The sequence below is a fragment of the Diorhabda sublineata genome, chromosome 7 (genome assembly GCF_026230105.1).
Source record: "Diorhabda sublineata isolate icDioSubl1.1 chromosome 7, icDioSubl1.1, whole genome shotgun sequence".
NCBI lineage: Eukaryota > Metazoa > Arthropoda > Insecta > Coleoptera > Chrysomelidae > Diorhabda > Diorhabda sublineata.
Window position 1 is genome coordinate 14565636 of NC_079480.1, and position 13885 is coordinate 14579520.

At 30.6% G+C, this 13885-nt stretch overlaps 1 protein-coding gene across 1 annotated transcript; it reads right to left on the reverse strand.

The window, feature by feature from the left end:
- Positions 1–383: 383 nt before the first annotated feature.
- Positions 384–12548, reverse strand: LOC130447022 (codanin-1). The gene is made up of 11 exons (XM_056783623.1): positions 12371–12548; positions 12229–12308; positions 10936–12172; positions 8427–8697; positions 8203–8366; positions 7647–8141; positions 6206–6409; positions 4711–5103; positions 1946–2108; positions 887–1152; positions 384–579 (listed from the first exon to the last, which is right to left on the reverse strand). The coding sequence occupies exons 1-11, from the start codon at positions 12446–12448 to the stop codon at positions 445–447; spliced, it is 3486 nt and encodes a 1161-aa protein (XP_056639601.1). The 5' UTR covers positions 12449–12548; the 3' UTR covers positions 384–444.
- Between the last annotated feature and the right edge of the window lie 1337 nt (positions 12549–13885).

Below are 13885 nucleotides of genomic sequence, written 5' to 3' on the forward strand. Positions count from 1 at the left end.
AAATATGGGTTATAACTACTTTTGAGATTATGTGATACAAAAACGAGATTTTTCCGGGTTTTCCTTTCGCCGTCCCTTGAATAATCGCTGAATCTACTTTCTATAATCGATTATATTTCGAATAGTTCAGTAATCGATTTATTGATTTATTTTTGAGCTTTAGACGGTCATTTTGAAAGATTTTTTGACGAAAACTTCAAAATTGGCAACCAAATTGCCCCACTACGTCAAAATTTCAAAATATTTGAAGTTATATACTGTCATTTTTGAGGTTATCTACTGTGAAAAATCGTTTTTGAGGTTATTTACTGTAAAAAATCGTTTTTGAGGTTTTGTGATTTAAAGGTATGTTTCGATGTGAAAAAAAATAAAATAAAACCTTCTGCATGTTTTGATAAAATATAATTATGATATATACAGTCAAGTTAAAAAAAATATATGAAATCACTTATTTTCCGTATCCAAGCAAAAATCAGCCAAAAATTCGAGCAACATTGTAAACTGATTACAATTACTCCTATTTTCGTTAAATATTTTCACAAATTCTCGCATAAAATAACAAACATTATTAACAACAGCCTAAAACAAAACACACTCGACTAAACTAAACGAAAAATAATAAAAATTGATATCAAAAATTCTTTATCACAAAAAATTCGTCTCAAATATTTATTTCCAATAATTGATGAAATAGAAATTAACTTGGCAACATGATGTACCTTGAATTTATAACCTAACATTGGCGGTCCCATTCTCTCAAACAAAGCCACATAATTAATTACATCGTTGCCAAGTTTTACTTTCCAATTAATGGATTTTTTTAATTTCTATAGAAAAATGTATATTTAAAAAAAGGGGAGACATAGATAAATCATCAGTTTATTACCTGTTCCCAATCTTTTCTAAAGAAAGCGATGCATTGGCTTTCGAAATTATCACAGCGAACGACGTTTTCGATTATAAGAAGAGCTACTAACTCGGCAAAAGCCTTCCAAGATGCCCGTTGATTTTTACTATCATTCATCAAAGTTATATTCCTTGGCGATAAAAGATCGTTAAATAAATTGTCTCTAGTTTTTGAATACCAAATCCAAATTTTTATTAACAATTTCCATAGATCGTTTTGGGGCATTAAATCCAATCGTCGAGCAACTAAAAACATATTACACAGCGTTGCCAGAATTGAAAGATTTTCTCTGATGTGCAGGAACTTGATATAAAATTGAATAAATCGTTCAGTAACTCGAAAATTGTCACACAGTGTTACCAGAATTAGAAGATTTCCTTCGGTACGAATAAAAAATATCATCCAATGTTGCCAGAATTAAAAAATTGAATTTAATATAAAATTAAATCAAATCGTCGAGCAGCTTCATAAAAATCACACAGTGCTGCCAGAATTGGAAGATTTCCTTTGATATGGAGAAAAATATATTACAGTGTTGCTAGCATTGAAAGATTTCTTCTGATATGAAGGAGTTTGATATAAAATTAAATCAAAATAGTCAAACAATTGGAAAAATTTCATTTTAAATGTGATACTTATCTTAAAAATCGCTACAGCGTTGCCAGAATTGAAGGAACTCCTTCTAAATGGCGTGGAGTGGCTACAGGTTCACCGGAATTTAAGGATTTCAATCTATATGAAGTGGAATTGAATCAAAAAGTGAAACAACCGAGAAAATGTTATACCTGAGAAGATACCCCTCTAAAAATCACTACAGCGTTGTCAAAATTGAAAGATTTCTAATTTACTATTTTTTTAGTAAAATTTCATTTCAAAAAATCGATCAAATAAAAATTTTACTATATGTAATTGAAAATCTGGCAACATCGCGACGTTACTACTATTCAACAAGCTAGAAGTCATTTAAAGCAACTAAGTAAAAATTAAAAAAATATAAACAAATTACTTAAATCGGGTAAAAAATATAGTCGTACTCACTTAGCAACAACGAAAAATCTAATAGACAGTTACAAATATTTGAGGTTATGATGTCGTTGACGTCACATCTGGCGGTTAAAGTCGTATAAGCTTTCGCGACAATGTCAAGGACTGTTTTTTTATCGACGTTATCAGTACCATCTAAAATATCTACAGATGTGGTCTGAAAATTTAAATAACTATTTAAATACCCCCGGAGAAAACAGAGATCAGTTTATTTTTCCAATAACATTATAAATAAACTTAAAATTTTTTCGAGTATAGTGAAAATCGGAAATGAATACGTCAAGGTTTCAGAATGTTTGAAATTTGAGGTTTTGTAGAGAAAGGATCGGATGTTAAGCAAAAAAGGTCATTTAAAAAAGTAATGACCGAAGTGGCCAATATATAATGTTGAAAATTATTATTTTTGAGTGTATTCGTAGTAATATAACTTTCATATTGAATTGAAAATCACATCAATATTTTGACATATTATAGTAATAAAATGGAAAAATGTCGTTTCCGACTACTTTTAAGGTTATGTAAAGAAAGTATGGTTTGCTAAAAAAGAAGAACATTCGGAGTTGACTGGGAATGTCAATATTTTGACAACTTTGACATAATATGATGTGAAAATAGGATTTACAAATAATTTTGAGATTATGTAGATAAAGTATTATGTGCTAGAAACCGTCAATATTTAGACAAATTTGAGATCATATTGTGTGAAAACACCATTTCCAACTAATTTTGAGATTATGTAGGGAAAGTATATGTGCTAAAGGAAAAGAAAACTCGGCGTTGTCTAAAACTGTCAATATTTCGACAATTTTGACATAATATGATGTGAAAATAGCATTTCTAACTAATGTTAAGGTTATGTAGAGAAAGTATTATGTGCTAAAAAAGAAGAACACATTTGACGTTTAAAAAAAATAATTTCAAATCAGAACAGACATAAATTTAAGACGATTTAGAAACATACCATCAAAATTTTGACATATTTGAAATAATTGACGCCTACTTTTAATGTTAGATAAACAAACATCCGTAAAATGAGTATTTATCTGTGTGTATACTCTAAAATGGCTGCATAACTGTTTATTACAATAGAAAACTGAAATAAAACAGTTTTGGAGATAAATTCGAATAATTTTCCCTAAATGTCCACCTTTTCTATTTTTTTCCAGCGAAAGTAGTAGGGGGTGACCGGAAATGAATGTTGATACCTTCAAAATGGCTGAACGAATTTTTTTAAACTCGTAGTCGTTTTCTCAAGTTATTAGCACAGAAAGAGATTTATTTAGATTGTATATCCGTTAGATAGATAGATAGATAGAGTCAGTTTAGAAAAATTCCTTTTCAAACATACCAAATTTGACAAAATCCTTTCAACCATTTTGAAATTATCGACTTTCGGCCATTTTAGAAAACTTTTCGTCAATTAATTATCGATATAGGAATTGTTAAACTGAGCACCCGGTATAAAAATTACAAAAAACAAGTTTTCTCGATTAAAATGATAAAAAAATTTCGAAAAAAACGTAGAATCTCAAAATTAAAAATATTACGTCTATCCCCTATCGTCCATTTTAGAAATTCCATAATAATTTTGGACATCTCCAAAAAACGTTGATTCTCAAAATTAAAAACGATATTATGCCCCCTTTCGGCCATTTTAGAAATTCCATAATAATTTTGGACATCTCCAAAAACGTTGACTCTCAAAATTAAAAACGATATTATGCCCCCTATCGGCCATTTTAGAAATTCCATAATAATTTTGGACATCTCCAAAAAACGTTGATTCTCAAAATTAAAAACGATATTTTGCCCCCTATCGGCCATTTAAGAAATTCCATAATAATTTTGAACATCTCCAAAAAACGTTGATTCACAAAATTAAAAATGATATTACGCCCCCTATCGGCCATTTTAGAAATTCCATAATAATTTTGGACATCTCCAAAAAACGTTGAATCTCAAAATTAAAAATGATATTACGCCCCCTATCGGCCATTTTAGAAATTCCATAATAATTTTGAACATCTCCAAAAAACGTTGATTCACAAAATTAAAAATGATATTACGCCCCCTATCGGCCATTTTAGAAATTCCATAATAATTTTGAACATTTCCAAAAAACGTTGATTCTCAAAATTAAAAACGATATTTTGCCCCCTATCGGCCATTTAAGAAATTCCATAATAATTTTGGACATCTCCAAAAAACGTTGACTCTCAAAATTAAAAACGATATTTTGCCCCCTATCGGCCATTTTAGAATTTCCATAATAATTTTGGACATCTCCAAAAAACGTTGATTCTCAAAATTAAAAACGATATTTTGCCCCCTATCGGCCATTTAAGAAATTCCATAATAATTTTGGACATCTCCAAAAAACGTTGAATCTCAAAATTAAAAATGATATTACGCCCCCTTTCGGCCATTTTAGAAATTCAATAATAAGTTTGGACATTTTGTCTTAGTCACAATTTTTTTCACCTTTGGGTTAACTAATTTTTGACATAGGACCCTTTTAAACTGAACACCCGGTATAAAAATTGCAAAAACCAAGTTTTTTCGATTAGAATGACAAAAAATTTCAAAAAACTAAGGTTAGAATACGTAAAATTTTTGTGCTTTAAAATTTTTATTTATTTAAATACCCCGTATATTCGAGAAATTTTTTAAATAATGAAAAATTTGTAGAAATTCCTATCAAAAATAATTTTTTTATAAAAAAATCGAAAAGTAAATCAATATCAAAATTAAGAACTTACCTTAATTTTTTCCAACAAATGAAAAGCGCTCAAAGAATCCTCATCGTGACTTTCCCTTCTACCAATCGAAGGTAAAGAAAAAACAATTTTATCATCCCCATTTTTCTTATTGCCGTTGATAAAAATTTTATTCAACTCCTTTTCGAAATCTTTCGTAAATATACTAATAGTCACGTGACAATTCATCCACTGTGTCAATCTTTCTTTACACATTCTAGAAGCTATCGAAACGCACGTCAACTTCGTTTGAGAAAGGGTATCGATAGCTAGAAGATTTTCTATACTGATCGGTAACCTCACACGAAGAATGCTAGACACTTCTGCCGAACATTTTTCGTTTAAGAAAATTAGATTTTCTTGAGCTAACTGCGAAATTTTCATCCTAAGAATAATCTAGAAAAACGAATAACTTGCGACAAATTGATAACAGTGACAACAAAGTCAAGAGAATCGTAGCTAACCCGCCATTATCGTGTTACCGACAGTTCCCGATCGACTTGACGACAGATAAACGCGGGAACGAACACTACAACTTCTGAAACAGTGTTGCCGCGTCGTAAAAATATTTGTTTATAGACATCGATTATTATTTAGTTAAACTACGATTCACGAAATAAATTATCAATATACTCAAACATATTTATACAAGGTGGCAACGCTGTTTCTAGTATATAAAGTGTTGTACTAGTTGGAATTATTAATAATTCGAGGTTAAACACGTTTACTGCCGGCATTAAAATCGGATCATTTCTACATTTATGATATGTGTACGAGGGTGGTTCAATAATAAAAAAATTAATTAATTAGTTACAGAACTGAAATTTTTTACAGTTTTTCTACGTCACATACTTTTACCACATCTTCTAAACGTTTCGGATGTTTTTTTCGTAATAATCGCTCGGCTAGTCATCCAGATATATAATAATCGCGTGGTGATAAATCGGGGCTATAAGAAGGGCGTTCCAATGTTTTCTAACCCAGCTGTAAGCGGTGCGGCGTTGTCTTGCAGCAATACGGATTGGAACACGGCGTCATTTTGATCTGTAGACAGGTTACTACAATGCGCAGTCACAGTTCGTTGTTCGGTTAGAAAATCAACACCAACACCTTCCCGCTTTGATAATATAACCTCCGCTTTAACTGGGGCGCCTTCTTCTTTCTTCCTCATCTCCATATCGTCTCCCAAAATGAGTTATTTGTACTACGGTGACGCTCTCGTGGGTAACACTTGCTCTAGGGCAAGTTTACCATCACTTTTCGACCTTTCCGGAAAGCGGAACACCTTTTATATAATTGAGTCCTGGAGAAGCACGAATTTTCGCGTATTTTACATTATTTATCACCAAAAAACGAAAAATGAAGCGTTGCGCAACGGCTACTGGTACAACCTCAACTAAGAAGTGAGGTTATACGATTCCGACTAAATTTTTTCGCGCGTTTATTCACAAATTCCGATTTATATTTGAATCGCCCTCGTATATTCAGCGTTACTTACCCGGTGATTATTTTCTTGTATCGTAGATGTTGTTTGTGATTGTAAAAATGTTTTTATTGTTTTCAATGCTTCTTTTCTAATAGTTGGTACTATTGTATTACAAATATGTTTTACGCAAGTGGAAGCTAAACGTTCACTCACGAATTCGATTGTTTTTTTAACGGAATCCGGTTGACCGTTGAAAAATGTTTCTTCTAGTTGTTGCTAAAATCGAATATTCCAAAATGCACACGAATATAACCTCAAAATGGGAAACTTTTAACATAAATATAGATATTTTCGGTTAGGTCTGATCCGTAGACCATACAATTGCTTGGATTGCTATTTTGGTCTAAAAAATGTTAAATAAGATCATGTATTTGAATCGTTTTTTGAAAAATTTTATCCTTTTTTTATGAAAATGAATCGAAAATCTTCACTAGTTGAGGTTAATCCCAATGGATGTATTGAGACTTGTGCAAAATTAGACATGTTGTCGTTGTATAGGTAACAAAGACGAAACCATAAATATACAATGAACCATATAAGTGGAAAGGGGATGCATGATCATAGAGGATAGAAGTAGAAAAAGGAGATAGCAGTAAAGAAGATCGATCCCCATCGAATTGGATTAGGTTGAAATGTAGTTCTTCCCAAAATGCATCGTCCTGGAAGGTCTATTCAAGTTTTTGTGGGTAAAAAACCATGACCAGAGAAGATAGAAGTTGAAAGGGAGACAGCAGGAAAGGAGATCGATCCCCATCGGATTGGATTAGGTTGGAAGGTAGTTCTTCCCAAAATGCATCGTCCTGGAAGGTCTCTTCAAGTTTTTGTGGGTAAAAAACCATGACCAGAGAAGATAGAAGTTGAAAGAGAGACAGCAGTATCATATATCGACCCCACAGGGTGAGATTTAGGTTAGAAGGTAGTTCTTCCCAAAATCCATCGTCCTGGAAGGTCTTTTCAAGTTTTTGTGGGCAAAGAACCATGACCAGAGAAGATAGAAGTTGAAAAGGAGACAGCAGTATCATATATCGACCCCACGCCGTGAGATTTAGGTTAGAAGGTAGTTCTTCCTAAAATCCATTGTCCTGGAAGGTCTTTTCACGTTTTTGTGGGCAAAGAACCATGACCAGAGAAGATAGAAGTTGAAAAGGAGACAGCAGTAACATATATCGACCCCATGGGGTGAGATTTAGGTTAGAAGGTAGTTCTTCCCAAAATCCATCGTCCTGGAAGTTCTCTTTAAGTTTTTGTGTGTATAGGATCATGATCAGCTGGATAAAAGTAAAAAGAAGGGTAACTGTAAAGAATATCGAGTACTTTGGTTGGGATTTATGGTGGTAGATAGTTTTTTTCTAAGTTCTCATCCTGGAAAGGTTTCTTCAAGTTTTTGCATATAATTACCCCAAAATCACAAGTTTTAAACAAATTTTGTCACAATTTAAGATTTTTAACTCACCTCCAAACGTTTTTTCGATATTTGTTCTGAAGATTCCACCGCAGATACTGGAGTAATGTGTTTTACAGTCACCGTACAATTCCCTATACTGTTGGTCAATATTTTTTTAATTTCTTCCAAATATGGACAACAGAAATATAAAATATTTTGATCCACTATAGAAATATCGTCCAATGTATTACATTTTCTTATAAAATGTACGTTTTTACTTTTCCGAAACGTCGTATAATCGGCATCGGGGAATTTGGGTAAATCGAATAACCAACCCAAAGAAAATTGTATTAAAGCGTTGTTGTAATCGATTTTTTTCGAAGTTTTTTCGTAAGAATGATAAATTTGATAAAGCAGTTCGTATAAAGACAAATAATAAGGGAGCCTCAACGTGACATAATCCAACATCGAAAGATACTTCACTAACCAAGCTATTAGTAGTACCACCCTGTTGTTTTTTATAGACGACAACAATAATTTTTTTACGTCGAAACAAGGCGTTTTCTAAAAATACGAAAATTTCAATCGAAATGTTCAAAAAAAAGAAAGAAAAATTATACAAAACCTTATCTCTTATTTTGAAATGACTTTCGAGCGTATTTTCGGGATAATTATTAACTTCTGACTTATACGGTATACTCTCAACGAATCCTAAAAACTTTGCGAGCATTCGTAAATTTTTTATATTTATAAAAAAAGATTGTCTGATATTAGAATCGACTTCGATATCTAGAAAAAAACAAATACGACGATGCAAATTGAATTTTTTTTTTTTTTTGGAAATATTACCTGATTCTTCCAAGCCCGCCAAATCGAACGTTGCCGCATTTAATTCGATTATTTCAGCTATGAAAGCATCTCGTAAATGTACGTTGAAATTGTGATTTGCTGATATTAATATGAATTCTTTATAAAATTCTTGATAACCGAAAAAATGCGGTAAAGAATTTAAACCGTTTGAAGATTGTTTGGTTACCAGACGATTTTTTAATCTGCTCAATTTTCCTGGATCGATATTTGGAAAATTACTAAGTAATTGATCTTCATCTAACCCTTCTTCCTACGAATTCAGCAAACATACTTTTATTCACCAAAAAAAATCAAAGTCACTTTGATTTACACGAGAACTGGTTAACCAATTTCTGTTATTTACATAATCAATTTTTTTATAAGGAATCTTATAACGTATCTGCCCGATTTGAAATCATAATAAAAACACGTTATTATAGCGTTTTCGTGGTCGTAAAATCCATTTACAATTCAATCGAAATCATTTTCCATAGTTCGTATTAAAATTGTGGAAATGTGTTTAAATATGGCAACGTTTGAAATTTACCGTTAGTACTTATGCTAAATAATGAAACGTAATCCTCGCAGCGTTGCCACGTGTTTACTATTTTAGTGGGATATATGTACAATTGATATATTATTGTATAATTATCCATTGGCGTACGTAAATTAATTTCGATATCGTTGAATGATGATTTTATTTTAAAATTTGATTTGTTTACATTTTTTCACGAGCGTTTGCCGGTTTTATCACTCTTTAACGACAATTCAATCAAAATCTTAATCATTTTCCATACTTCATATTAAATATTTACTAAAATTATCGAAATGTGAACAAATATGGCAACGTTTGAAATTTACCATTAGTTTTTACGCTAAATAATGAAACGTAATTATCGCAGCGTTGCCAAGTGTTTACCATTTTAGTGGGATATACGTACAATTAATATATAGATTTTATCTCGTTTATTTCGCGCGTTTGCCGGTTTTATCAGTCTTTAACGACAAATCAATCGAAATATTTAATCACTTTCCATAGTTCGTATTAAATATTTATTAAAATTGTGCAAATATGTTGAGATATGGCAACGTTTGAAATTTACTTTTCGTGAGATAAAAGTATAATTCGACATCATTGAATGATTTATTCTAAAATTCAAAAGTTACTGTTGTAAAACAAATTGTAATTTAGCATAATTACATTGATTCCATGGAAAAATCAAAATATTTTGGGAATATTTCAACATCGGTCCTGGTTACGATTATAATTAAACACATTAGTGAAGCGTTTTCTATGTCGTAAAATCCATTTATCGATATTTCGTACGTTGGAAATTGATACTTTCAGTTATTCCAACAATTAAGTCACGTGATTTCCGGTTTGGCTTTTTGGACTAATTTTTGATTTCTGGGATGTCGATAAATGGATTTTACGACATCGAAAACGCTAAAGTGTTCAATTATAATTGTAACCAGGGCCGATCTTGAAATATTCCCAAAATGTTTTGATTTTTCTATGGGTTCAATGTAAATATGTATAAAGTTAAATTACAATTTGTTTTTAAAGAGTAAATTTCAAATTTTTAGAATAAAATCATCATTTGATGATATCGAATTATACTTTTATCTCACGAAAATAGTAAACACCTGGCAACGTCCCGATAATTACGTTTTATTGTCTTAGTAAATTTGGAATGAAACTACAACGCTGCCATATTTACAAATATTTTTACAATTTGAATATTTTTTTGAAGAATTTTTTTATTTATACTATAAACTCAATTTTACAAGCAACAATTGTTATATTTGTCAAATCGACAAAGACGCAATTTAGTCTCTTGAAAAATAACATTTCCTCAAAATATTTGAAAAAGTTGAGAAACGTATTAATAATTTCCGAAAAAAAATTCCGGAAATAGTTACGTATCTGCTCGATTTTTCCAATAATTATTGAAACCTGCTATTCGATATATGGAATGTCGATATATGGAATGTCGATAAATGGATTGTACGAACTCTAAAAACGCTAAACTCATGTGTTTAAATAATCTGTCAATGAATTGTACATTAATATTCAAAGAGTTCAAATATCATCAATTTTTTACCAATTTATATACATCTTCTGAAATAGGGAAACACGTGGCAACGCTGCGATAACTATGGAATGTGATTAAATATTTCGATTGATTTGTCGTTAAAGACTGATAAAACCGGCAAACGCGCGAAATAAACGAGATAAAATATAAACAAATCAAATTTTAAAATAAAATCATTCAACCATATCGAAATTAATTTACGTACGCCTATGGATAATTATACAATAATATATATATTAATTGTACATATATCCTACTAAAATGGTAAACACTTGGCAACACTGCGATAATTACGTTTCATTATTTAGCGTAAATACTAATGGTAAATTTCAAACGTTGCCATATTTATACACATTTCCACAATTTTCACGATTTTTTTTTGTGAAACTAGTAAATAAAAAAATATAACTCACCGTTTCGGCCATTCCGCAAGACGCGATCAATTGCGCCTTAAACAACTTCGCCAAATGCATAAAATTAGTAGGATCGTTATGCAAACACATCAACGATCTAATTTTCCCCCCCAAACCGACCTGAAAACTCCACCCGCCCAAAAGACGATTTTTCTCCCAAATTCTCAATATCTCATAAAACAGATCCCTCTGTTTCCTGAACGCCAGAAAACTCATTTCGCTAGGAAAATTACTTTTCGTATCGGTATCCAAATTATAACACACATTGCACCCCCTTCGAACAGTCTCAAACCTCCTTTCTGGCTTCGTCTCCGAGAGTTTCGCGAGTTTCTCGGAAAACGTCGGAGAAAATTCTTTTAATTTTCCATTTAAAGAAAGTAGTTTCAAAGTTGATTTATCATAGTATTTCAACACATCGAACATTGTTTCCAAACATCTTACAGTAAAATAAATTATATTATGTACATTGTTGAAATATTCTGAGATATTTAATGTGTAAACGTCGTCTTTTAAAAAATCGATTCCTACGTCACTGTATTCGTTTTTACATTGCGAAACGGGCTTTTTAACAACTAACAACGAAATTAAAAAATACATTTCCGCAGTGACGTTTAGTACTAATTTATTCCTTAATAAAAATATATAAATATCGGAAAATATATTTAATTGTTTTTTATATGAGACGAAATTTAATTGCGGTTCTATTTGATCGCTAATCGACGTATCTGATTGGTTATTATCGAGTTTATTTTCCAGTGAAGATTCGGGTCGAAATAAACGGTTCGATTTCGTATTTTTACCACTAATTTCTTTAGTTTCGTTGAAATTATTAAAACTATTCGATGAAACGAAAGATTCTTTTGTAATATTGACCAAACTCGTCGGTGTGATTCTTCTATTAGACCCATCACAAATATTTTTACAAACACTTTTCTTTTTAGTCGATTTTATTAAAAAATCACCTAAACAAACACTATTTTTATACTTAGGAGTCGTGAAATTACGTTCCTTATATAAAGGAGAAATAGGGCTACAATATCCCGAGAATAATTCGGAATTAGACGAACTTTTCGGGGTACTTAAATTGAATGATTTTTCTAATGATTTACGAGACGATGATGGAAACGTTGATGATTTATCTGATAAACTACTTTTACTACTAAATTCTTGTACTTCTATTGTCGGTTTTAATTTCGTCGGGGTATTTTTAACGCTATCACTACCGAATTTCTTTTCACTAAAAATCGTATTTTAAAACTAATTTATATAAATAAAAAAACATATAATACGTACATATTAATTTCCCCGTGGATGAAATTGAGGAAATAAGTTAAAAAATCACTTTGAGAACATTTAAAATTCGTTCCATTATCCTGAAAAGAATAAAAGTGAGGTTAACTCATATGAATATTTATTTATTTGATAACGTTCTTACTTGCGATAAAATCCAATTTTTGAAACAATCGAAACTGATTTCGTTATTTATTAATTGTTGTATTAAAATATTAGACATGGTCGTTTAAGTGTAAAGTAAATATTAAAAGAAATATTTAAAACTACGTATACACACATAATTACAACAAATGCCGCTAAAAATTGACAATTGTATATATGTCGAACAGTGTAGGCAACACTTTAAGCAGTTATATATGGAAGTTATCTAATTAGAAGTATTAAGCTTTTATATTCTATAACAAATTTTTTTAGTCTAGAGCAATCGGCACATTAGTACAGAAAACTATTCGACCTCAATTTTTTCATGCGATCCTCTTCAAATGATGATATAAATACATATTGCCATGGGGCAACCCCTTGCCGTGTTGTTTAAACCGAAATTTGTTAAATAATTGGAGGGAATTATTATTTTTCAACCAAATAATTTTATTTATGTTCATCCTATTCGACACCGGGGATTAAAAAAAGTTTTAATTATTATGACGTTGAAGTACTTGAAATCCTCTACAAAACGCTTTTTGAAAAAAGTTTCTAGGTTGAAAATTGAGCGTGTTATTGTCGAAAAATCAAAATTTCGGAGCAAGAATTTTAGAGCATTGGAAGATGATATTAATGATGATGAAATATATTTATTGAAAATTGTTTTTTATATCATTCTCTAAATAAAAAATTGCATTGATTTAAAAAAATATTTTCATTTTTGTATTATTTCTGTAAGAAAATTTTATTTTTGGTCATTGAAGGTGGGTTTTCATAAGGGTTGGAAAATTTAAAAAACAACACTTTCTAAAAATACTGACGAAATATTCTTAATTCGATATAAATACACTTGAATAATTTTTAATTATAAAAGAATCGTTGAGATTATTTTTTTATTTTTCATATAAATAGGGAATGATTTGGAGGGGTTGCATGGAATTCTTTAATCATAAACGTGTTCGAGAATGTTAATAGTAAAGTAAAGTAAAAAGAATATAAAAAAGTACACTTCAACAAAAGATAGATTTTTAATAAGGTAGAGCTTAAATCCAAATTTTCATAAAAATCGACGTTATTAACAAAATTCCACAGTTTTAACGTTTTTTACTTTTGGATCCTGGACTATTACTTGAGTTTTCGTCATTTTTACACCGATTATTAAACACGACTTTATGATCTAACCACACAAAGACGTTTAGGAAATACCAGAAATTGAAAAAATAAAGAAAATCCTACCGAAATCACTATAACCACATAAAAAAACTAAGTAGCAACAGACACCTTTACAGATTGTAATACTATAGAACCCAAATTCAGCGCCATCTAGTGACACGTGATTTTCGCTAATGAAAGGACTAGAGAGAAAACGATCACTTATGAAACATAACCTTAAAAAGAATAAGATATTTTTGTCATAGTTTTGTTTTGTTTTTACCTCGGATATTAACTGTAATTTAATATGGATAACATCGTTTAAAACGCGTGTCATATATTAATTAAAAAACAAACTTTGAAT